The following is a 27,398-nucleotide window of genomic DNA, read 5'->3' on the forward strand; positions in this document are numbered from 1 at the left end:
TTAAAGAACTTCAACCGAGCACTCAAATTGGGATGTATTTATGCTGTATCTGATTACATGTGCCTTCAATGTGAAACATCAGTTACCTAAGACACACAGAAACCACGGCTCTAATTAATGTTACCATTTAAAGCATATACTGTACTTTTCATAGGCGCTAATATTTGGGAAAAAACAGGGTGTAAGAATAATTTATAGAATAAATGGATTCCAACTAGACTGAAAATATGATTAGAAACAGTTCTGTATAAGGGCAAGTACAGTAGTTCTGCATGCTTAAGTTAAATTTTGGGGAGAAAGCATGCCATTATAAAATACAGTCATGCCTCAGTACCCACAGGGATTGGTTCCAGGACCTGCTGTGGATACCATGATCTGAGGATTTTCAAGTCTCTTATGTAATATGGTGTAGTATTTGCATGTAACCTATGCATATCCTTCTATATATTTTAAATAGTCTCTAGATTATTTATAATATGTAATACAATGTAAGTGCTTGTAAATGCTGTTGTACTGTATTGTTTAGGGAATAATGACAAGGAAAAATGTCTGTACGTATTCAGTACAGATACAGTCATCATAGGCTTAACTACATAGTACATGCCAGCAACAACATTAACATTGTTTTTCTGAATATTTTTCAATCCGTCGTTGTTAGAATTTGTGGATTCGGAACCTGCAGAAACGAAGGGCCATCTGTACCGAAGATTCCTACTCACACTCAGAAAGTTCACTTGAATGTATCATGTTTACTGGAAGTAAAAGGACTCATTTTTAGCTACTTTTGATGCACATAAAAAATTTAGCTATTTGCTATGTATAAAAACTTAAGAAGAACAATGGAATATTAGAGCTGGTGACAGATGGTGAATGCTGGTCTTCAGTGTCCACAAAAACAAAAAAACAAAACAGCATAGGAATTAGACTGCACCAGGAATAAATTTAAAGTAAATTTCTGATCAAGCATCACCATCAGCCAAAAAGCATGGTGCAAAGGAAGATACAGGCTTTGGAGGCAGATAAAACTGTCAGGAAAAGTTCAGCTTTACTGTTTCCTAGCTGTCTGACCTTGGTCCCTTTCTGTGCCTGTTTGCTCAACTATGAAGAGAGCCTGCTTTGCAGGGTCACCACAGGAATGAAGTGGGACGAGATTTATACAGCACCTATCACAGGCCTGGCTCATGAGGAGCCCCAATTAAATCGTAGCTGCTGTTGTCACCACCACCTTCAGCACCATAGGCTTTATTCAGTGTTTGAAGGGCCTGAGACAGATCAATGCTGGAAGTTTCCAAGAAAAGGAAACAATACAATTTATAATTATTTATGTGTGGCATGACTATCGGAGAGGAATAGAGGGGCCCTGTCCTGTTGAAGGCAGGCCCCATTCTATTTGTCTACATTTTCAGTGCCTGGTACCTAAGTGTGAACATTTCATTCTTATAGTATTTCCAGGGATAAACTTTGAGTTGAGTGATATCCCTTTAAAAAGAGGCTCTTTTCTTGCCAAAAAAGAGAGCAGCTGATCACAGTCATGGTTACTATGTACAGTCTTGTTCTTGACATTTAAAAAGATCCAGAAAAGAGCTTCAAAAGTTCATCCAAAAGTGGATAGAAAGTAGGTGGTGGGAAGACAGGCTACACGAGAGTTGGAGTCATTCACTCCAGACAAGAGAGGGTTTGACAGATTTCAAATGTGTTGAAGTGTTAGGATGGTGATGCTGCTACTTTGCTACCTTTCATCTCCAGTGAACACAAGGGCTCCTCTCAGTTCTTTTTTTTGGGTGGATGACTTCCCTTTCTGAAGAAAATAATTCAACTAGATGACCTTTCGAGATCTCTTCTAGTTCTAAGTCTGCACAAATATGAAACAGCAAACAGACACTTAGCTCATCAAGGTGGAGTGGTTTTTCAGTTGCATCCTGTTTAAAAGGAGGTTGAGGGAGCCTGGTAAGGGAGGCAGAGTGGGAGCCAGGAGTCAGGCAGAGCTGCGTTTGCATCCACCTCTGAAATTCACTAATGGGCAAGTGAAGGGACACAACTCGACTCAATTGTATGCAGCCTGCAAATAACCTCTGCCTCCTAGGGTTCCTAAAAGGATGAACAAAGTTAATGTTGGCAAAGCATCAAATATTTTGACTGGCGCATTATAGGCCTTGGATAAATTAGAGCTATTATTCTGCTATTATTCTAGTTGGCTAAAAATAAATGGGTTGAATAGTTGACTATCATAAAAAAAGAGCAATGCCATTCTGGTTATAGTTATACTATGCTAGTAAAACTACAGATTAAAGTTAGCAGACTGACACCAGGCCCCGCCCCCACCCCGTGTCCCCAGGATCCACTCTGCTTGTCCATGCCAAAGAATGTTTGAGGGGGCAAATTATTAACTAGTTTGGTGCAAGTAGGAATCTTGGTAGGAATCTGGTTTCTCTTGGTAGGAATCTGGTTTCTCTCACTGTCACCACAAGAATCAAATGAATTACTTCAAAAAGGTTTCAAATACATTTCCAAGTATAAGGAATATATCACATCTCACTGAGTTGCAATTCACACCAAGCATAGTAAAAACATCAGTCAAAAAATAGATTTGCAAACCAAACTGATTGTCAGGAACTGCAATTAGGATTTTTCTCCTTCACGAATGATATAAAGCTAAAAATAAAAGTCATAAAGAAATTCAACAGCTTTCACGTAGCCATTAAATGCAGTGGTCAGAGCCTTAGACTGAATAAAAGAAACTCCTGCCCAGCTGCAGTGGCTCAGTGGTTGAGCGTTGAGCTCAAGGTTCAATTCCCGGTCAGGGCACATGCCTGGGTTGCGGGTTCGATCCCTGATCATGCTGGAGGCAGCCGATCAATGATTCTCTGTCATCATTGATGTTTCTATATCTCTCTCCCTCTCCCTTCATCCATGAAATCAATAAAAGTATGTTAAAAAATAATAAATAAAAAACTCCTATTACTATCAGAATTTTCCATAAAATGTAATATTTTGGTGCTGCATCCATAGGGTATTACATTTTTATCATTTACAGAAAGATGCTGGAGTCCAAGATAGGACAGCACTTGCGTTTGTTTTTTACCCATAGTGGGGCCTGTGCAGGATGCTGGGAGGCTGTGGAGAATTGTAAAAGACAGAGGAAGTACAAGGTACAAACATGTGCATAAAGTGAGGCCCATGGAGAGCTGGGCCAGAAACACAGGACTGCTTCCTGAAACCCCGTGTGTTGTTCGGAGAATTGGACTTGGCTTGGAAAGCATGTCCTGTTTCCATCCAAGAGGGACCTGGTTACAGCTGATAGAACCAAACCCGACAGACAGACAAGGGAGCAGAACAATGCACTTTGATCTGCCGGAGTCATATGAAAGAGCAGCTTGTTTTTGTTGGTGAGTAAGCACAGGCATGACAAATGGTAAAATGACCCCAGACACCTCAGGGAGCCGGGGGAGACCCAATGTAGATAGATGCCTGTCAATATTAGGTCAATGAAGGCTATTGTGCCATTCCATCAATCCTAAGCAGGAACCTCACACGATAATGAAGCAGCCCTTATAGGACCACATGCAACTTTTACACTGTGGACCCAAGTTAAAATTCATGTTTTTAAAAGCATAAATTTCAAGTGGCAGCAAACCACTGAGGTATTGAACCAGCCTACAGAAGCAAAACCCAAAGTCTCAGCAGGCTCATATTAGGCCCATCATTCTCACAACACTTTTTTAGAAGTGGGGTATATACAAACAGTCCTTTGAAATTTACCATATCTATTCTTACTTTGCTTCAAGTCATCATTTTATTGTGCTTCCCTGAAACCATAGATATTACAAATGTGACTGCATAGTACTTATAAGCAGGTTCATTACTGTGTGTGTGTGTGTGTGTGTGTGTGTGTGTGTGTAATACTTGGACAAAAGAAACAAACTAACATGGGTAAAAACTAACATGGCAACTAAGATAAAAATCAAGAACATCCTGGAAAGAAAAAACAACAAAACAAAAATTAAGAAGACAAGTATCCACGATGCTGAATATTAAGTTCAAAGTCCTTGTTACCAAAAATTTTTGTAAAGTTAAAGCTTTACTTTCATATGCCTCTTTCTGAATCCCCTTGAACAGACCTGTCTAAATTGCAGATTCTCTCAGTGTGTGAACGGCTTCTCAGCGGCTTACTCAGTATTTGAGGCCACTTGGAGAAATGCCAGTAGAAGTGTGCTCAGAGGTTAGAGAGCTACTGGCTTGAAGGGATAGAAGGGACTTTCAGAAACGCTTACCTCAATACCTACGAGCAACTCCCATGTTTGGAGTAGCTAATCCAACCCTGTGAGGTAACACCATGTTTGATTTTGACAAGGGATAGCTGATCCACAAAACCTAAATTCTAAACTTAAAATGAAAGGTGTTAATTTATAATTAAGGGGTAAGAAGATCTCCTTATCTGGATTTTGCTAGGTATGACACATTCTCTACGATAGGCTTAAAGTTAGGGTCATGAAGACTCTGTTGGAGTTTTGGTGACAAGCAGTTGCTAAATATTTTAAGGCATATTCCTTCTCATGTCCTTCCAGATTAAGCTTTCCTTTATTGAAGCTTCCCTTCTTCGCTTTCTTTTTTCTTTTTCTTTTTTACTGAAAAATATATATTAATGCTTCAGTTCATTTTGGAAATGTGTCTTGTGAAGGACTTCAGAGATATTTTTCTTTCTTTTTAAAAATGACCTTCACATAAAAGTAATAGACTTTTCAGATAACAAAGCCCAAAGCAAATAACATCCGACTCTGCAAATATGGTCATGAAAAGACCAAAGAGACCTTTAGAACTGAGGTGGTCATGTGCTAAGAAAACTTAAAACATTTTAACAGAAGGCAAATAAAGCATTATCCAGGAAAACAGCAATCAAAGCAGCCCAAGGCTGAGGGCACAAAGAATCCTCGTCTTGCAAACATCCCCGTTTAACTAGCACTCTGGTTGTTTTTAGTCAAGTACTTCCTGGGAGGAGCAGAGTGGCCAGGCACACTGCTTTTCTTGACAACAGGAAAACGTCATTTTGGGTTGTGGGTTTTTTTTTTTGTTTTCGTTATTTTTTTTTTGGTCTTTTCTTAGACGCAGTGCAGAACCCAACACATTTCAAGGCCATATGATGTGGTTTTTTTTGTAGAGTTATGAAGCAGCTGTGGGTTTTGGAAAGGAAATTGGATTCGAGCTCAACGGCGCTGCACAGTCCTGGTTTACCTGCCATATGCAAAGCGCCGGTCTTTGTGATGATCGCCAAAAGTATCCCAAAGCCTGAGAGAAACACTCACTTCATCAACAACATCCCGGGAACGTTCCAAAACCTGCAGAGGAGGGAGAGAGCATCCATGCTCAGTGGCACCCAAAGGCTCCCCAGGGAAGGATGCCTGGGTCCGCACCCCTCAATGCCCACCCGACTTGCTTGCATTTAGTTTTGTCACTCCCCCTAACAGGACTTAACCTCAGCTCAGGTCTCCTCCTGGAATCACATGACTCAAACCCACCTCATTCAGGATCCCATAGCCATCCTCCCAAATTTGCGTTTTGCTTTTGTTTTCTCTTATGGTACTACAAATGCTAGTTTTATTTCGAATGTACAAATTGCCCCTTCCCTCCCTTTAAAATCAGACAGGCGGTAGCAGTGATGTGCCCTGAGGATTCTAAAGAAACTCTGTACATCTTACCTCCTGGCAGACCCGGTACTGGTCAATTGCCCACACGGTTGGTACATGGGTGGCCAGCAGCTGATACTGCGTTAGCGTTGTATTACATGCTCTGGCACAGATCAAGCGCGTCTTCCCCACAGCGTTGTCTCCCACGACCACACACTTGATGGTTTCAACGTTGGGCCTTTCGTAGTCCATGTCAGTGTCCATTTATAAAACCCTGTAAGAAGAGAGTAGATACCACAGTAAAGACACCAGGGCTCTCCAGGGCAATCAAAGACCTGAGGGGTTCAGGCAGTTTTCTCTCTGTCCAGGAACTGTTTTGGAGGTAACCAAGCATAAGCAAGAAGTTTGGAAGTTTATACTAAGCCCAAGTGAAACCCAAGTTTTCTTTTTATATCTCACACAAGTACAAAAACACCGGATTGTTATTTTGACCCCAAACGGTTTATTCCGGTTAACATGTTATTTTCTCCTTGGTTTTCTCTAAACACAGCCCGCCTACTGGAGATCCATCCAGACTGGTCAGCTGCTGGGGCACATTTATAGCTCACCAGCTACTCATGTTGACCGCTAAAGAGACTCATCACCTGCAGGTTAGCCTGAGACATGAGGGCAGAGGCTGCCGTGGCAGTACTAGTGCCCATACCATCACAGTCTTCCAATGATCCAGTATCTCCCGCTGGAAAGCAGTTTTCTATAGGTTCTCCACTATCGTGATGACTTAGAGGAGACTCCAAAGTGCAAGCAGACAGCACTACCCAACATTACTGAAGAGTGAATTGTAATTTTATTACTTGACACATTAACAGAATGAACTTTTTATATTTATCCATTTATTTATTTTTATTAATCAAGTTCATAAAAATATATTCCTAAGAGGGGCACCATTAAGCAATATATATTTTATTCTCCTTTCTGTGTTTTCATCAAGAAATCTGGAACATTTGGTAAAGAATGATTTTACCAGGATGAGGAACTACTTTGGAGTTTTCCTGAAACCATCAAAACAGGTTTAAAGAGGGTTGCTGACCTGGTTTTCTGGATTTTCAAATACTGACGATCTTTCAAGAGGAAGAGGAAGAGCAGCTGCTAGCTCTGCTTTCCGTATCAGAGCCTCCACAAAAGGCAGAGCAGACTGCTTCCTGGGAGAGACCAGATGGGCAGCCAACCATTTTAAGACTTTAAGATTTTAATGAAATAGAACTGCCCTTTTGAGGAAATCTATTGTTAAACTGAGAACACTGGATATATGATCATTTTTAAAGAGCCGATAATGGTTTTAATGGCCATAATGGTAAAGAAATTGTAGGACCTGATACGTAATAGGGACTCTATAAGTGTTTAAGTCAACTGATTTGAGAAAAGTGACCATTTGCCTAGTATGAGAGCAAGAGAATAGATGGAGAGGTAGAAGAAAGAACATGAAGAAGAATGCTTTTTCAGTTCGGACCATCTGGACATGAACTTGTCTCCTGTAACACCATTACAAGAGGTGACAGACCAGAGGCTGAAGAATTATTTGATGGGAATGGAGTGACTCAAGGAACAGATGTGTGATGAGGTTAAGATCTGATTTGTGGCTCCTACACAATGGAAGGGCTTAAAATAGATAGATACCTGCCCCTCACCTGGCAAATGCTGTCTGAAGGTCTCGGGTAGGAAAAGAAATCTCCAATTCTGAGGATCAGCCAGGTGTGGTAACTCCTAATATTTATCGCTTTAAAATCTAGCCTTAACATTCTATGGTTTTACTTGTTCCATACTTAATAGTATAAGATGGCAAAAGCATGACTTTGGCATTAGATCAGTGGGTCTTAAGTAGAGAACATTTAGCAATGTCTGGAGATATTTTTGGTTGTCACATGGGGTTGGGGGAGTGCTATTGGCTTCTAGTGGGCATAGGCCAGAAATACTGCTGAACATAGTGGAATGCACAGTACAGCTCCCTCAACAAAATGTCATAGTGCCGAGGCTGAGAAATCCCTGCCTTCGATGGATGTGAGTTTGAACCCTTGTCCCCATTTTGCATTTGGCAAACCATTTCCTCTTTGTGAGACTCAGCTTCCTTATCTGTGAGGTGGGAATCCCGTGAGGTTGTTGTGAGGATTAGGTGAACTGTTGTTTTCAGTCGCCGACACACAGATGCCTTAAAAAATTATAATCATGTTACTGAAGATGAATGCCTTTTACATGACAGCAAAATTGAGTCAGGTGGAAGACCAGAATTAGATGCAAAATCATACACTTGATTTTGCACAAAGATCTATAAAAGGGATGGATATAGTCTAGAAGAGCAATTAAAGGGTAAGTTACTGAAAAACACAGAACGGAAATACAAGATGGAGCATAGGTGACCGTATACAGAGAAGGCAGAAAAGGTTCTGGGTAGGGAGCAGGATATAGTTACCTAAAAGATAATAGAGTTAGAAAGGTAGCTTAAAAATATTTTTAGGAGGCATTTCTAGATTCTGGAATGAGAATGGTAACACTTCTTAATAGACTTTATAAGTTTTGGGGGATATTAGCATGGGATAGCCTATGCCAGAAAAACAGGTTCCATTTGGAGCCTCACACTCTGGAAACTGAGTTATATTATTTGGAATGTCCTAAGAGATGGAAGGAAAACCTTACTTTTTTGAGAGTGAATTTTATTTTATGTTTTAGATCAGTCGTCACCAACCTTTCGGACCTCACAGATCACCAGTGGTCCACGGACCACCGGTTGGCGACCGCTGTTTTAGATAATTAAAAGTCATAGAGAGCCCATCCCTAAAATTTGAGGAATGCTTGAATTTAGTCAAAATTGAGATATGAAAAAAAAATAGAATTGGTTTTCTTGTTGGCTTGCAAAGTAGCTCTGATAGCAGCCCCAAAAGAGTGATCTCCTCTCCCCCCAGTAATTTGAAACATGGCAGTTTTGGTGGAATAGCTGTGTAGTTTTTTCAGGACACTACTTTGAGGGGGCCAAAGCTTTCCCAGCTTTGTATTAAGGCTATGATTACAAAAATATCATTACTTATTTATAGACACATCTCATGTGCAGTCCTTAAAAGAATTTCTGTGTCAAAGGTGAGAATAACATCAGTGAGTCCTCTAATCTCTAGCAATCTGCTAGAAACCGAAGTGACTGCCAAAGGTGCTGAACCTTGTGCAAAGGGGACAGCATATAAGGGAAATAAAAGGCAGGAATTAAATATTCATAGCCTAGGTCACTCACTTTAGACATGGAATTTAATTTTTCAGGAACGGTTTTCTGGATTTTCAAATACTGAAGATCTTTTCTTTCGGGTAGAAATTTATTTTGTCGTAATCTAAAAAGCATTTTAAGGGCATGAAGTCACAGCCAAGGATGTAAACTCATGCTACACATGCATTGTTGTAAACTGGTTGTTCATCTGTTACATATAAACAAATGAGCATTAATCTATGGTGGTAATTATAAAAATATGCAATTTTATTTTCCTTTACGTGTTAGGGGCTCTAATTTATTCATATCTGGCACTCTTATGGTTGAATGAGCTCTTGGGACCATCTGGATAATGACTATCTGGTTTCTGATCTTTATTTACCTGGCATGAGAATAATAAATAGTATTCATTTAGCACTGTTAATAAATTTCAGCACCATATAGCATGCAGATCTGTGCAGGTACCCTTTTGCCTTTAGATACATATCTGAAGAGATAAGGAAAGTATAAAAAAGAAAGAAAACTTAGAAGAACTGACATTGGTAACCTGATACTATGGCAGCTTTGTAGTCTTCTTACTCAAAACTGACTTGAAGTTCATATCATACTTTCTCTGAATCTTCAGGGCACAGATGCTGAAGTTAAAATAACTGAAGGACCTACCTGCACACTCTGGAAATCAGAAGTGGTATGTTTATTAGAAGACTGGCAGGTGAATAAGACAATGTGGAAGATGACAAATAGGTGGTACATGGTGGCTACTGCTCTGGATGCAGTGCCCACCATCCATAGGCTGACTTAGAACACAGTGGTTGTGATCCTCTGGGTATTAACTAGCTCCATCTGGCTTGATTATCCCACATCTGCCCATGGAATTATTACTGTCATCTCCTGAACCTCAGGTCCCTCCTCCACATTCACCATCACCATCACCCCTTGTTGTGTCCACAAGATGATGTACCCCACACTCTAGCCTCACAGTTTCTTTACCTCTTCAACACCAGTGATATCTGCCACACTCTAATGAGCCATTCATACTTTTGGTCATGTGCCTGATATTGTCATCCAGAAACATTTTGCCTCTGAAATCTCAAATTTCAAAATCCTACTCTCTGAGCAAAAATTCCTACCTTCACAACTTGTGCTAGATGAAGTATGGCCACTGCAGCAACTCTCATCGGGACATGGAACCTATTTCCTGTCCTCTTGAATATGAGTTCACTTTGTGACTCCTTGGCCAAACCCAAAAGAATGTGGTAGTGATGTTGTGAGGGGTCCAGAATCCCTGCACCTCCACCTTCTTGCTGTTGGAATGCTGTCCTGAGGCTATAATCTAATCTCACAAAATCATGAGAATAGATTGTAGTTTTAAGCCACCAAGTTTTGGGTGATTTGTTATGCAGCAAACATACATTTGTTAACTGAAACATACCTATGGAAAAACTCCAGCATATTGACTCCTCCATCAACCGCCCCCCCCCCCCCCCCCCCCCGCAAATACCAGGTTATAGGCCCCTGATAATGAGGCCTGATATGGATGGATGGATGGATGAATGAATGGATGGTATTTTCCACCTGGGGTTGACAGGTTCATGCCAACTTCTCTCTTCATCATCACCTTTAACACCTTGTACTGCACTGCATGTGTGGTAGGCAGAGTAATGGTCCCTCAAAGATATCCTTGTCCTGGGACCTATGAGCATGTTCCATTACATGACATGGGGTAGAATTAGGGTGGTCGATAAAATTAAGATTGCTAGTCAGTTGACCTTACTACAAGGGGATTATCTTGAACTAGAGGCCCGATTCATGAATTCATGCACCAGTGGGGTCTCTCGGCCTGGCCTGTGGGATCGGCCCGAAACCAGCTTTCTGACATCCCCCGAAGGGTCCCGGATTGTGAGAGGGCACAGGCCAAGCTGAGGGACCACACTGGTGCATGATTGGGGCTGGGGAGGGACACGGGAGGTTGGCCAGCTGGGGAGGGACCATGGGAGGGCTCCAGGGAGTTTCTGGCCTGTCTCGCTCAGTCTTGATTGGCTGGACCCCAGCAGCAAGCTAACCTACCAGTTGGAGCATCTTCCCCCTGGTGGTCAGTGCACGTCATAGCGAGCGGTTGAGCATATTACGCTTTGATTGGTTGAACAGATGACCGGATGACCGGACACTTAGCATATTAGGCTTTTACTATATAGGATTATTGGGGGAAGTCCCAATATAGTCACAAGGGCCCTTTACATGTGGAAGGAGGAGTAAGAAGGTCAGAGTCAGGGAGAAATATGAAGATGCTACATTGCTGGCTCTGAAAATGGAAGACAGGGCCATAAGCCAAGGAGTGCAGGTGAACTCTAGAAGCTGGAAAAGGTAAGGAAACAGATTCTCCCCTGGAGTCTCAGAAAGAATGCAGCCTGCCAACACTCTGACTTGCACCCAAGGAGACCCATTTCAGATTTCTAACCTCCAGAACTACAAGATAATAAATCTGTGTTGTTTTAAGCTGCTAAATTTTTGGTGATTTGTTACAGCAGATATAGGAAATGAATATTGCATGATTTAGCCACACAAATTGGCTTCCCAAATTCTGAATGTTTGCTACTCAGTGCCTTTCCATATATCATTCCCTCGGCCAACCCTCTACCACTCCTTGTCTGCCTGGCAAATTCTATTCATTCCTTAAAAACTTATTCAGATATGACCTCTTCTAAAACGCTTCCCTAACTGCCTCGCCTCCATACAGACTAATTTACTTTCTCCATTGCACCAATAAATGGTTCTAGGAGAAGCAATCACAAAGGCAAACACATATCCACACTCATTTTTTCCTGAATTAGCAATCATGGAATGGAGTTTGTGAGCTTTTTATTTTTCCTGGGCTATACTGCAAAGTGCCCATCTCGTGCACTTAATGAATCATCAAGTGTTTCTGGGGTGCTACTCTGTGCTGAAGTGCTTGGAATCTATGAGTGTGCAATACCCCTCTTCTGTATAGCTTTCTCTAACTGTTTAGTCTGGTCTATAGGTCCCCCAATTTGTGACTGTCTGCTGGGGACAACTATGGGCAGAAGAGTAACATAGTCGTGTGACCTTAGCTGCCCTGGCCTCCTCTTCACATCTTTTCTCTTCCTATGGCGGTACCCCCATCCCCACCTTCATTCCTTGAGTTAAAGCCCTTCATGGTGTCCTGTTCCTCTCTTAAGAAATGGGCTCTCAGGAAGTGTCAGACACATTCACTCCCTCAATCACACTACGGCTAGATGACCATCAAAGAGTCCTGGCCCCATACTTTAATAATTCAGGGGAACTGTGGCTGATGAAACGCTAGCTATTCCTGCTTGCTCTGGAGAGGTGCACTTTAGTACAGGGCCACAATTTGAATTAAGGTGTGAGTCTCTTCTAATATTAGAAATTCAGATATTAGGGAGAGTGGGCAGAAAAATGTTTATCATTTGTCTAAGACATATCATTACACGTCTCCTAATTGTTCAGAATTACCCTACTGTTGGAATATGCTGCCTCTTATCATCACTTTTGCTGTACTTCTTGTGATATTTGCTATTTTAATCAAGGCATGGTGAGCAATCTGCTTAAAGACAAGAATCTAAGGCCCACAGAGTGGCCTTTGTATTTTCAGCTCCGTGCAGCTGTTCACGTAGACAGTTTGAACAATACTATTGTACAGCCACTAAATTTTCTTGTCCTTTCAAAATGCATATACTTAACTTGATCATTAAAAAAATACTACTGGAACAAATTTTAGTGTATTTCAAGAGCTCCTTCTGAAAGAAAAACTGAGAATTTTATATTATTGACAGAAACAAAAGGGAAATGTTAAGAGTTGCATAATAACTATAGCCAACAGCCAAGTTTCAACTGTGCAGATTTGATTATTCTGAGCTCTTAATCACCAGTCCCAGGCAGGCAGGAGCCGCTTTATACATAACATAAACATCTCCGCTGGAATGGAGAATGGGTCCAGAGCTGGGAAAGAGACAGGCAGGGCTGGGCTGGGCTTTCCTAAATCAAAACTTCATAGAAATATAGCTCTAGGATCAAATTTCTTTTCATCATTCAAAGCAAAACTATTTTTTTTCAGTTGAAAGTTTTGATTAAAACAGAAAAGAGAAGAGATTAAATAACAGAAAGGACACTGCATAGAAGTCCAGGAATGCAAGTAATTCAGAGGTGCTGTTTTTGAACATCCACTCATTATCCTGCCAGAGCCCTGTGATAATGGAGACCTACAGGAACTCATGCTCTCGCTAGTTTTTTCAAACTCAATGTCAGTGGGGGAAGCGAGCCAGGATTAGAAAGAAACTTTCTACCTATACACTGCAACTTGCTGCCCCAATTGAAAAATAAAGAACAGATTAAAAAAATTAGCTTAAACATGCATAAAAGTTCTAGGGTAGTTTGCAAAACCACCAAAATAAACCACACTGGTCTACTTCCAACTACAAACATGCCATGTAAACTGTCCTTTGGTGACTTTGTTTTGCCATAACTTCTGCTCAAATGCCCTTTCTCATGCCCTGATCCTGGAATTGTCCTTTAGGACTCAGGCAGCCTTAATTAAAGAAATATAGATTGCCCTATCCAGTTTGGCTCAGTGGATAGAGTGTCAGCCAGCAGACAGAAGGGTCTTGGGTTCGATTCTGTTCAAGGGCACATTCCCAGGTTGCAGGCTCGATCCCCAGTAGGGGGTGTGGAGGAGGCAGCTGATCAATTCTCTCTCATCATTAATGTTTATATCTCTCTTTCCCTCTCCCCTCCTCTCTGAAATCAATAAAAATATATTAAAAAAAAAAGAAATATAGACTGAGCCAGGCCTACAGGTATATAGTAGTGGACAATCCAGGTGTAGCTCTTACCCTCACGGACCTCAGAGTCAGGTGGGGAGAGACAACTAAACAAGTAGATGAAATCATATACTTGATATGTAACTTGAAGAAAAATGAAAGGGTGCTGTGGGAGAACTTAATGGTCGGCAGTTTGCTGGGAAGTCAAGGGCAGTCTCTATGAGGAAGCCCCATATTCCTGCTATTGGAAGAATAAGAAGGCCCAGCCATGAGATGGGAAAGGAAGGAGGCCCAGAATAGCTAGAAGGAGGGGGGCTAGTGAGACAGAAGATCAGAAAGGCAGGTGGGGCTAGGTCATACCTTGCCTTTCAAGCCACAGTCAGGAGTTTGGATTTTATTCTAAATGAGAATAGATGGATTTAAATAAATGGATTTATTCTTATGTCAGTGAGAAGCCACTGAATTGCTGCAGGCAGAGGAGTACCAGGTTCTGATTTGCTTTTTAGTAGTACCACTGATATCACTGAGACTGCTGTGTGGAGAACTCGCTGTGGGTAATCTGAGCCGTGGTAGAAGGACCAGGTAGGATGCTCCCAAATTCTCTGGGAGGGAAAGGGTGGTGGCTTGGACCAGAGTGGAATCAGCAGAGATGGAGCAAAGTGGATAGACACAAGTTATGTCTTGGAAGAAGATGCACTTAAAACTCATGCATCCTTTATACTGTATTTGTAAAACTCTGCATTGTAATATTGACAATTGTGCTCATATGTATTTTGCTTTTACGACTCCAAGATCATAAATTTTTGACAACTGAAACTGTTATTGTTAAATCCTCAAATCTTTCTTAGTGGTTGGCCATATGTGGTTTTCAGTAAACATTAGTTCAATAGAATATAAAAGTACAGCCACTCTCCTTAGAGAAACTTCCACCTGGGTCTGGCAGAGAACTTGCACTCAGCTTTCTCTGATGAATGATCATTAAGCCCATGGCCTCGAAAGCAGCAGCATGTGGCTAAGCCTGCAGTCGGTGAGAGGAACACCTTGAGGGACATCTGTGTGACTCATCATGAGAGCGGTGTTTGACAGATGGCATCGCACCAGCCATGACGCCCCATCAGAAAAAGCATCAGTAACCATGGAAACCACCAGGGACCAAGGACCGGGCTCTTCACCAAACGGGAAGGTGGGGGCAGGGGCGAGCCCCAATATAGGTTGGCAGGAGCAGTTTAGGATCCGATCTGATTTAGAAAAAAAAAAAGGGGGGGGGGGGAAATGTGGTCGTTTATTGTCCGCTAGTACCTAGGGGTCAATTTATGAATCTTAATAGCATTTAAGGGTCTCACAAAGTTACCATCTACTTTTAGACTTTAACATCCTAATTCAAGAAATTCCCAACTCTTTCTAGTGAGCCACTACTTGCCTGGAAAGGGAGGCACATGTATCCACTACATATGGAGAACAATTTATAATTGAAATGAAAGTGAGTCTTGAATGAAGGAGGTCAATCTATGCCTAAAAGAGCTACATCACAAGAGGCAATTAGCCTTGAAGGCAAGATAGCATCGAAAGAACAGATGCTTGGATCCCCCTCCTCCCACGTCTCACTAAAATGAACCTTATTCTATACAGATAACAGACTTCACGACAGTACCAGAAGCTAAGGATAAAGAATAGCCATATACAGAAATGTGAAGGATTTCTGCCAAATTCATTTCTGTGGGGCCAAATGAGAAAGTCACTGAAGACCAGCAGACTGCCCATTTCTACAGGGAATAGAGTTTGTCTAGGTGGTAGGTGGTATGCTCTTCAGCATAGATGCCCATGATGTGCAATGAGAGCTGGCCTGACTTGGGACAAGGGTGGAAAGAGTAGGTTGTGGAGCCACTGGAAAGCCATTAGGAAACCAGCATGCTGCCATGGGCAAGGAGTAGCCCCAGTGATGGTCCTTGCTTGGAATGGACCAGATAGACAGCACTTTGCAAAGAAAAGACTTTGTTTTTGCTTCCTCCAGCCTGCTCAACCAGGCCATTTCAGTTCTGACCTTGCAACAGGAGTGATTGATCTTGTGATGTGACTGTGAGAGGGAGTGAGGTGAGGTGGTGCAAGCTCTGAGACTGAACACGGGAACATCTTCAGTGATGACATTACTCACCACTGTCCTTATCTCACCTACAAAAGTTCTCTCAACCTGTACCATACTGAATAGCTTTGCTTGTGCATTCTGGAACTGGGTGGGTTCCTAGGTCACTATAGAGCCCTACCTTGGTCTCTGAAAGAGTCTAAGGTTATCCAAGCATTTAGAATATACTTTGGTTTTTGGCCACCATGAATCATTCCTTATATGAATGGAATAAACAGAGACCATTCAACATATGGTTTATTAAAAACCCTGACACATAGAAAAGGACAAGCAATTAGATAGACACAGAGGAAAGGTGTACTGAAGTAAATATGCTATAAGAAACAGAATGTTATTATTTAATGTTATGTTTGTGCTGAGCTTGCAATAATATAGAGAAATGCTTATGTTATGCTATTGAAAGGAAAGTGCAGGATAGTAATCTGAAATATAGTCGATGAAAACTACATAAAATAAACAAATATGTGTAACTTGAATAAAATTGGGACTTCTTCCTCATTCTTTCCCTGGAAGTACCATCTTAGCACAGTGACACATCTGAAATGTGGCTTACATAATACATCAGGCATCTGGCAGCTAAACTCCTAGAAAGAGTTCCACGTCTCATGGCAACTGCTCAAACCTGCCTCTCTGCCTCTCAGGAAGGACCCCAGATCTTTCCCCTTCATTGCTTCCTCTTCCCCTCTTACAGGGCTGGCCATTGCCCTCTCTTCTCTTAATCGCATTTCCATCCATTATTCCCCTCTGACAACTAAATGGATTTTCCTTGGGACCTATCATTTTTTGGGGAAGGAGGAATGGGTGAGCATTAATATGTGAATACTTGTAATTTAATAATTTCATCTCTTTCATCTAAAAAGAAGCAACACCAACCTCTTCCTCCTACAACAACGATACATGGAGAAAAAAATGGAAGGGAGATACTAAACAGATGACAGTGATTATTTCTGGACAATGTGACTAGAACTTGTTGCCATTTTTCTATTTTCCTTTGGTTTCCAAGTGTTTTACAGTGAAACTATATTACCTTTCTTTGTTTAATTGAGGTAAAAATGCCATAAAACTCACCCTTTTAAAGTATACAATTCAGGCTGTTTCATTATATTCACAAATTTGTACAATCATTCCCACTATCTAATTCTAGAACATTTTCATCAAAAAGCAACCTTGCGCCCATAAACAGTATTCCCATTCCACCTCCTCCCACTCTGGAAACCACTAATTTACTTCTTATCTCTATGGATTTGCCATTATGGACATTTCTTATAAATGGAATCATATAATATGTGGCCTTTGGTGTCTGCTTTCTACTTAGTATGTTTTCAAGTTCATTTATGTTGCAGCATGTATTAATACTTCATTACTTTTATGGTGGAATAATATTTTTAGATGTATTACCTCTATAATGAGAAAAATATTTTAGCTTTTAAAAAAGGAATGAGTACATAAGTGTAATCCTTGATTGTTAATTCTACTAAGGGTACATTGATACAATAATAATACATTTTTTGATAATGCACAAATTAATTTTTAAAATCATATATTTATAAAGCATAGTGAGCCTGTGAAATAGGTTTTCTTTCTGACTCAAGCTCGCAACTAAAAATAACATGGGAATCTAAATGGTATCTTGCTGATTATCAGACAAAAATTAAACAATATAAAGAGACAGGTGTAGACACCCAGGACACACACATACAGTTCTATCTTAAACAGAAGATGAAACATTCTTGGCTTTAAAATTTTGAATGTTCAAAGAGAAAATTATAGTAGTAAAATGAGCAATTTTAAGAAATTATTTGGAAACATAGTACATGTACTATTCTGTGGCAATCAAATAAGATATTTTAAGCATGGATCTACATAGTATACTTTAGCTTTAAGAAGAAAGAAGTTCCTAACTTGTTTGTATGCACACTGTATATATATTTGTGTAGCTGCAAATCACAAACACTTGTTGATACACACTCAGTATGTGAATTCATGTTATAATCTTTACTTGCAAAGGCAGAGTCTTATATATTTTTAGTTATATGGGAGATAAGCTTGAGCAAAGCTGACTGGAACTAGCTCATATAAAGTAAGAGTTCAGTGAAAAATCAAATTCTATAAATAAATGACCCTGGACATAAAATATGAAGCACTTCAAACACACTGAGGGTGGAGTGGGGTGGTGAGCAGAAGCGGGATGCTCGTGGTCTTGATCTAGGTGCTGGTTACATAGGTAGGTTTCATTTGCAAAACTTCATTAAAACCATACACTTGTGACATTTGCACATTTTGCTATGTATGGTATACTTCAATAATTCTTTAAAGTTGAAATAGCAACAAAAGACCCTACACATTGATTTTGAAGGGCATGTGGTTCTCATGTTGGTGAGCTTTTGCTAAGGGCTGGATCAGGAAGCTTTGTCAAGAATTAAAAGAGAAAATAAACAAATGGGACTACATCAAAATAAAAAGCTTATGCACAGCAAAAGAAACCATCAACAAAACAACAAGAAAGCCCACTGCATGGGAGATCATATTTGCCAATGTTATCACCGATAAGGGTTTAATCTCCAACATTTATAGGGAACTCATACAACTTAACAAAAGGAAGAGAAACAATCCAATCAAAAAATGGGCAAAGGACCTAAATAGACACTTTTCAAAAGAGGACATTCAGAAAGCCAAGAGACATATGAAAACATGCTCATAGTCACTAATCATCTGAGAAATGCAAATCAAAACAACAATGAGGTACCATCTCACACCTGTCAGAATGGCTATCATCAAAAAATCAACAAATGACAAGTGCTGGAGAGGATGTGGAGAAAAAGGAACACTTGTGCACTGCTGGTGGGAATGCAGACTGGTGCAGCCACTATGGAAGACAGTATGGAGTTTCCTCAAAAAACTAAAAATGGAACTCCCATTTGACCCTGTGATTCCACTTCTAGGAATATATCCCAAGAAAACAGAAACACCAATCAGAAAGGATATATGCACCCCTATGTTCATAGCAGCACAATTCACCATAGCTAAGATTTGGAAACAGCCTAAGTGCCCATCAGTAGATGAATGGATTGGAAAACTGTGGTACATCTACACAATGGAATACTATGCTGCTGTAAAAAAGAAGGAATTTTTACCATTTGCAACAGCATGGATGGAACTGGAGAGCATTATGCTAAGTGAAATAAGCCAGTCAATGAAGGAGAAATACCACATGATCTCACTCATTTATGGATAATAAAGACCATTATAAACTTATGAACAAAAATAGATATAGAGGCAGAGCAGCCTCAAACAGACTGTCAAACTACAGCAGGAAGGCCGGGGAGGGTTGGGGGGCAGGATGGGGGTGGGGTAAGAGATCAACTGAAGGACTTCTATGCATGCATATAAGCATAACCAATGGACATAAGACACTGGGGATAGGGGAGGCCAGGGGATTGTCAAGGGCTAGAACAAAAGGAGACATATGTAATACTCTTTGTAATACTATAAGCAATAAAACAATTTTTAAAAAATAAAAAAATAAAATATTGGTCAAGTCTTATGTGCTTGTTTGAGAAAGCTAATATCCAATCTGTCGAGAAGACATGCTTAAAAATCCATCCTAATGAATAAAAGTCTCTATAGTGTTCTGCAGCTACTTTTTCACTGAAAGCATTCTCTAAAGATGTCACTGGGTCAGCTTTTGAAGTACCAAGAGACCACTTGTTGTGAAACCTTCAGATATGATGACAATCAAACAATTGCATTTAATCATTTATGAGACTATAATATGACAGTTAGGATTAGGTTATGCTCTGATTGAAGCAAATGAAGAAAACTGTTTTGATCCCTTTAGAATTTCCTAGCAGAGTTAGAGCATAAATATAAAATTGCTCGTGGACAAAATCCAGACTCTTTAAAATCTCTTATTTTATTTAAGGTTATTGGCTGATATCATTGTATAGATTCTAGCTAGTATTTTAAGATCATGTTCTTATACCTTTCAACTCTTGGAAAGGAGTTATTACATGAAAGATTGCACATTTTTAAAAGCAGGATGAGGCACTATTTGTGGAAATGTAAGATGGAACCATTACTCAGGAATGCAACTGGCACTCTAAAGACTTAAAAATGTCCATAACTTTCATCAGTTATAAGACTTTATTCCTAAAAGCATAATTAGGGCATAAAAAAATTCCACTAAATGTATGCGCATCATGTCACTATTTGTGGAAATAAAATATTGAAAACAATTTCAGAAATACAACTATAGGGGATTGGTTAAAAAACACCACCAATAAATGTCCATACAATGGGAGAGTATATAGCCACCAAAAATATAAGAGTACATTTATTGTTATCCTATATAATAAAAGGGTAATATGCAAATCAACCAAATGGCAGAATGACCGGTCTCTATAACATGCACTGACCACCAGTGGGCAGATGCTCAGTGAAGGAGCTGTTCCCTGGTGTTCAGTGCACTCCCACAGGGGAAGCACTGCTCAGCCAGAAGCCAGGCTCATGGCTCAAGGCTGGAGAGCACAGCAGTGGTGGCGGGAGCCTCTCTCACCTCCACGGCAGCACTAAGGATGTCTGATTGCTGGCCTAAGCTGGCAGTCAGACATCCCCTGAGGGCTCCTGGACTGTGAGAGGGTGCAGGCTGGGCTGAAGGATCCTCCTCCCCCCAACAAGTGCATGAATCTCATGCATCAGGCCTCCAGTAGTTAGATACTCATGGGAAATCTTTAAAGAAAAAGATCATAAAAGTATTTACAGAGTAACACCATTCCTTAAAAATTATGTGCCTAAATATAAACAAAAACATTTGGGATAGAGATACATTAAAATATGAGTGCCAACTACTATTATAATTTATTTTTTCTTATCTATATATTCCATCTTTTCTATACTGGACATGAATTCTCTTATAACAAGAAATTTGCAAACAAATGAGTTGGGAAAGTAGGAAAACCAGGGACTAGAATATTCTTCTTCTTTATATGGAATTAATGTCTACTCTTGACCTCTCTGAATACCTTGAGAGCTTTATGTGAAGTGCATTTCATAGAATAAGAACAGTCCTATCACTCCTGAAAACGTTCTTTCAGTTCTGAGCAGACATCCCATTCGTCATCAATATCACTTTGGAGCTTGGCGTCATTCAGCTCCTTTGACTTATGTCAAAGAAGACTCTAAAATATCAATAGGCCCAAACAAGAAAACTCCACAGCCACCTGGCCCAGAATAATGTGACAAGAATACACCTGCTGAACACAGGGGTAGAAATAAGACAATGGGATCACTTCCTTCTCCAGTCTTTTCACATCAAGTCATCTGACTTTGAGAGATTTCAATTCTCTTTCAGAAGAGAGTCCTTGTTCTACTGCAAATAAATGGATTTTTAAAAATTTGAAATATTCTAAGGGTTCACTGTTGACTTGTGTTTAATACTGGTATACACAAAAGGAAACAATTTCCTTTCCTTGAAACCTCTTTCTAGGATCCTTAATGATCACCTGCCAAATTTAGCTCTGGTGCCTCGCCACCATGTTTATTACTCCTCCATGCTATTGATGTGAGGCCCAATCTTATCTCCATTCAGAGTGCACAACAGCAGATGTCTTGATAAAAGGGGGAGTTAGTGAACCTATATGAAAAGAGCTAGGAGAACACACTGTACTGAAAGGAAGCATGGCTTCCTGGCTTATGGTACTAAAAGTACATTTATGCAAAAGAATCAATGGCCTTGGTCATACTACATCTATATATATATATATATATAAAAGGCTAAGTGACCATTAGGACCGAACGACTGGAACTACCAGAACCACTGGTTGACCAGTCACTATGATGCGCACTTACCACCAGGGGGGTAGATGCTCAACGCAGGAGCTTCCCCTCCCACAGCCAACCTCCCTTGGTCCCTCCCCCTCCCTGGCCAACCTCCTGCAGCCCTGCCCTCCCCCCTGCTGGCCAACCTCCCATGGCCCCTTCCCTCCCCCCCACTGTTGGCCAACCTTCCATGATTCCTCCCCCTGGGCCCAGACCGGGGGTGGGGGGGGAGTTGGCAGGCCAACCTCCTGTGGTCCCTCCCCCCGGCTGGACGGCTGACTAATAGGCCTCAATCACTGACCAGGCCAAGGGACCCCACCTGTGCACGAATTCATGCACCGGGCCTCTAATTCGAAATAAAAGGGGAGGAAGTATAGAGATGTTGGTCAAGAGACTGGCTGCTCATTAGAACCACTGGGAGAATTTGTTTTGTTTTGTTTTGTTTTAAATACTGCTGCTGTCTGTACATGAATATTCTTGGCAGCATTATTCATAATAGCCAACAACTTGAAACAACTCAACAATGGTAGAATAAATAATAAATAAATCAGAAATTGAGGTCTATTTATACAATGAAGTATTACACAGCACTAAAAATGGATGAATTGTGGCTACAGCTCACAAATGCAATATTGAGGGAGAGGAAAGCCTGACACAAAAGAGATTTTGTTTTTATAAAAGCACAAAATCAGGCAAAACTAATCTACAGTATTAGAAATCAAGACAGTGCTTACCTCCATTGGGTTGTGACTGGATAGGAGTTTAAGAAAGCCTTCTTGGTGGTGATGTTCTATTTCTGTATGTAGGTGCCAGTTATGTGGGTGTACGCAGATGGTGAAAATTCTTTAAGTTGTATACTTATGATATGTATATTTTTCTTGAAATGAGATACACTTCAATGAAATGTTTTACATTCAGATTCCTGGGCCCCAATGCAGATCTACTAAGATGGTTGGTTATATTTTTCCTGGAGTGTTCCAATGTGCAGTCAAGGTTGAGAATCACTGGACCAATGGTCTACATCTAGTGGTGTGCTGGAGCCAGTCCCTGTTAGCTCATGAGAACCAGTTACATTTTTAGGATTTTTGCAAGCCTGTTAAAATAGGGTTGGTATTAAGAATTAAACTATGTAAAGTTTTGATTAAATAAAATGTACTAAAGGTACTAAATACTCAAAACTCATTATTTTACTGTTATATATATTTTTGTCATTATTTATGCCCATTTTATCTGCATGGTGGAAATACTATATAGTGGTGTGCTACTGTCCCATCTCTTCCCAACTCCATGCTCAGTCAGAATGATAGAATGAAAGTGGCTATGGTGGGAGTATTTACACCACAGAAGTTAGCAACCACTACACAATAGCTTTACTGATCTGTTGACTGTCTTAAGAAAATGATTTTAAAAATGTTAATAATAGAGACTAAATTTAAAAGTGTGTTATATGTGTAGCTGCTACATCATGAATAGTACATTTAAGGAAATATCCTTATGGTATTTAAAAGCTATTATCTGGTTCAGCAAAGAAGTCATTCATATTTTTAATGAATGTATACAGTTCTGACATATGTCTTTGTTATTTTAACTTAAAGAAAACTATCAGCCAACATTTATATGGGAATTACACCTTTTCATCAATTGTAGCCTAGGTAGGCTTTGGATAGAAGTGTTCTACAAAAACCAACAAACATTCTGTGAAACCCAATGGGCTATATGGAATTTACAATAAAGAGTATTGTATATTTTATTATTATTTGTAATTGTATGCTACACACATTCTTTATGTCAGTAAAATTTATCATCAACTTATGAATGCACATAAATGCATTTTTCCCCCAGAGAGCTGGTTGATTTACCGGCACTCCTCTGTCTACATTCCTCCCATGTTTAAGATTCCATGACTCTCTATTATGATTTAAGCAACAAGCAAACAAAATAAGGTGGGAGTTGTAGGGCCTATAAGTAATGAGTTTTGGCATAAGATATAGTAACGATTATACTTTAGAGTCTCACTATTCAACCTGTGGTTCTCACCCCAATAGCACTGGTATCAATGGGAAGCTTGTGAGAATAACCTTGGGTTTAACCCCCAGAACTCCTGAATCAGAATCTGCATTTTATCAAGGTGCCCAGGTGATCTGTATGCTGACAAGTTTGAGAAGCACTATCTATAACAGTGATGGTGAACCTTTTGAGCTCGGCGTGTCAGTATTTTGAAAAACCCTAACTTAACTCTGGTGCCGTGTCACATATAGAAATTTTTTGATCTTTGCAACCATAGTAAAACAAAGATTTATATTTTTGATATTTATTTTATATATTTAAATGCCATTTAACAACGAAAAGTCAACCAAAAAAATGAGTTCGTGTGTCACCTCTGACATGTGTGTCATAGGTTCGCCATCATTGATCTATAATAATAAAAGCATAATATGCTAATTAGACCGGACATCCTTCTGACCTCCTTCCAGACAACCTTCTGGATGAAGCTGGGGCTGCGAGGGAAGCCCGGGTCCCAGGTGCCAGAGAGAAGCTGGTGCCAGCACCCAGGGGAAGGAAGGCCTACTCTTGCATGAATTTTGTGTACCGGGCCTCTAGTTTTAAAAATAAACTCATTGGTATGAACTGAAATTTATATAACCAATTTGAGATTAGTAATAAGGTTAGAGACAATCTAGCGATTAGTGATCTTTAAGCATCTAAAATCAGTCTAGCTACTTCACAGCCCTGGGGAAAATACACAATTGCTACCCATAAGCCAGAAGAAAAGGACCTATATCTTGCAATATACATTTGTCAAATATTGAAAGGGAAACTGTGCCACTAGGAAAATAAAGGCTATTCACTTGGATTATTAATTTAAGAAGGAGAAAAAACGTAAAAGACAGAGAAAAAAATCGCAATAGTAGCTTTCCTCCATGTACATGATGAATAGGACATGTTGCCCTAGACTTGGTTCCAAAATTTCAAAGCAGGGCAGCAAGTGCCACATGACAAAGTGTGGCAGCTGGGAGAGGAGTGTGATGAAACACTTCCCAGAGATGTAATTTAGGCCAGGGTAGTTATCAAGTGCTGAGGGCGAAAGGGGGAAATTGTAGTGCTCATGCTTTTCCTATCAATATATCAGTCAGCAACACAGGACAGAAAGAAAAGAGAGGGCCAGCACACAGACAACAGTCAGTGCTCAAGTTAATTGAAATGATAGTGGTAGGAAAGTGTCACATATTTTGAAATTGAAAGCAAAAATGTTCTACTGGCCATAATATTCTCTGGAAATATTTCTTAGCTATTTGGTTGAAAATATTGTAGTTGCTTCGAGCTGCAAAGGTCTATGGGAAAACACGTTAGCTACTTAAACAGTGTCTGGAAGGAAATGCGAGCCACAAATCTCCAAGAGGAACTTGGGATTAGTTGCAGCAGAAACCGGAACAGTAAAATAATTCAGGTAAACTCTGGCAACCCTAGAATGTGAAGAAAACAAATCAAATGTAATTGCGACTGGGCCACTGGTACCCAGAGAGACCATCGTGCCTGTTTTTAGCCAAGAAAAAAGGTTACTACAACCATCCTTGTGATATCAGAATTCAAATGACTTTAGTACATTTAGGGGTAAAATGATATCACTGCCCTAATGTGTTAGAACATTTTCCCTTGAAATAATCTAGGAAGGCTAAGAAGAGAACTAACCCTTACTGGACACCTACTATGTGCTCGACATGTGCAATTTCCTAATATCTTCATAAGCCTTTAGAGGAGGTGATATGGTCCCCATTTTACAGACTAGCAAAATTCGGTCCAAAGTATTTCAGCCATGTCACATAGTAAATAAAAATCTGGAGCTCCACAGACAAAATTAAATAGCTCCTTACTTAATTAACACAGATTGCTCAACAAAGACAGCTTGGCAGAAATCAGAGTATGGGGTTGTTATCTTCTGAATAAGAGGAAAGGGTTTTTTCTATATTGGAGTTAATGAAGATAAGTGAGGGATCTCCTAGTACACAACATATATTTATCACCCATTGCTGGATGTAGCTTAGGTTTCAGATGTATTTCATACTGATAGCTGTAATTTTGGCTAAGCTGGAGGGTTTGGAAGACTTGGCATTTTTCTGCCCGTGTTATATAATAGAATTGAGCCCTGGGCTGGGACTTAGAAGCCTGGGTTCTGTTCCAGATGTGTCACTTATTAACTATGAGAGTGGGTAAGTTATACCACTTCTCTAGATGGCAGTTTTTTTCACCTACATGAGGTTGGATTAAGTATCCTTAAGAACTTTTCTGGATCCATGATTCAACCCTCTATGATTCAAGTATTTAAGATAGAAACTTCCATCAAAATATATTAGAAATGACCTGAAGAGTTAACAAATGTGTTGAGAAAAACCTCCCATGTGATTCAAATTACATTAAATTAAAAAAAATCACATAAGAATAATTATTTACTCCCATACGCTACCATTGGCAAGAGTAACCTGGAATAAAATGATTTAAAGTTTTGTTTTTATTTCTAGGTGTTCTTTAAAAATAAATATATATTCAAGTTCTTAGATCTGAGTGCAAATCCAAGCTCTACCTCCTATTAGCTCTTTAACTTAACATATCTGAGTTCCATTTTTTGCTTTTGTAAATTGAAATTGATAATGAACCTGAGCTGTAATGTAGTACAGTGCCTGGCATCTAGTAGGAGTATAACCAGTACTGTTATTCCAGATCATTAGGGATTGGAACTATGGTTGGGTAACAATTCAAAGGAAATTTTCCAGTGAAATGGAACCTGAGATGGTAAACTCATTAGCACTGGGAACTTATCATGAACCATGTCTATGCAATAAATTAACTCAGGTGCAGAATAGAAAAATGTACTTGTTCCTTCTGGACCTTTTAGCTTCTCTTTCTTTTTTTTTTTTTAAAAAAAACAAAATGTTCTAATTCACCTCTTAGTGGATAAAACCTTCTCAAAGTATTTGAAGACCAGAGTGTTCTTGGACATTTGGAAAGAGTACTGTTATACCCACATTTCATTTCAGTGTCTTATTTGTCCATTGCCCAATTTCTGCCCTATGTGCACAGGAACAAAAGATTCTAGGAAGAGGAGGAGGTGATTCACTTTGTTTAGATAATAAAAAACCAAACAATTCTCATGCTGACATATAAATAACCAATCTACACACACCCCATCCACTTGAGTGCCTGTCTCTGGACCACCCCATCAAAGCTTTCCCTTCCCTCATCTCCTGCTCCACTACTACCTCACTACCACTTCCTATCCTTTTCTACATATACTACTTTTTGTGACTTATTTTTTCTTCTTTCTCCAAGTTTTGTTTTGGTGTTGTGAGGTTGGTCAAAGCTTGGATGGAGAAAAGAAGGTGAACATAAGAACCACATTCAAATCACCTGAATTCTTTGAACCAACCCCATTACATGAAGCCCAAGTGAGGTCTCCAAATAATGAAATTGAACTGCCTATTTTCTAAAAGGGAGAACAAAAAAATAATTTAAAAAAATCATTGTTTTATACAAGAACATTTTCTGAACAAAATACATAGTAAAATTTCAAATGTTTTCAGCCATGTTTTGAGATAAGTCAAGCACATTAACTAAAGCTTTCTGAAGTTAAGACAAAACAAAAACAAACAAAAAATGATTGCTAATTAAGTTATCATTAGAGATATCACACAAATTCTAGCATTTCTTGCGGTACTAACATTATATGATTCAGAGCATAATTTTACTCTTGAAGTAATTATAGATTTGTAGTTGCTAAGACCAAA

General features: G+C 39.8%; 1 protein-coding gene across 5 annotated transcripts in view; it reads right to left on the minus strand.

Annotated features, from left to right (window-relative positions):
• The window catches only part of RHOBTB1 (Rho related BTB domain containing 1), a 102,437-nt gene that overhangs the window by 32,680 nt on the left and 42,359 nt on the right, over positions 1 to 27,398 (minus strand). For all 5 annotated transcript variants that reach the window (XM_070432813.1, XM_070432812.1, XM_070432810.1 and 2 more), the window contains 2 exons: positions 5,694 to 5,895; positions 5,230 to 5,333 (listed from right to left, as the gene is read on the minus strand). In XM_070432813.1, coding sequence (XP_070288914.1) covers positions 5,230 to 5,333; positions 5,694 to 5,885 — 296 coding nt within the window. In that variant the 5' untranslated portion in view covers positions 5,886 to 5,895. The remainder of the gene's footprint in view (positions 1 to 5,229; positions 5,334 to 5,693; positions 5,896 to 27,398) is intronic.

The sequence above is a fragment of the Myotis yumanensis genome, unplaced genomic scaffold (assembly GCF_028538775.1).
Source record: "Myotis yumanensis isolate MYYU_CA2020_CCGP unplaced genomic scaffold, mMyoYum1.0.hap1 SCAF_13, whole genome shotgun sequence".
Classification (NCBI taxonomy): Eukaryota; Metazoa; Chordata; class Mammalia; order Chiroptera; family Vespertilionidae; genus Myotis; species Myotis yumanensis.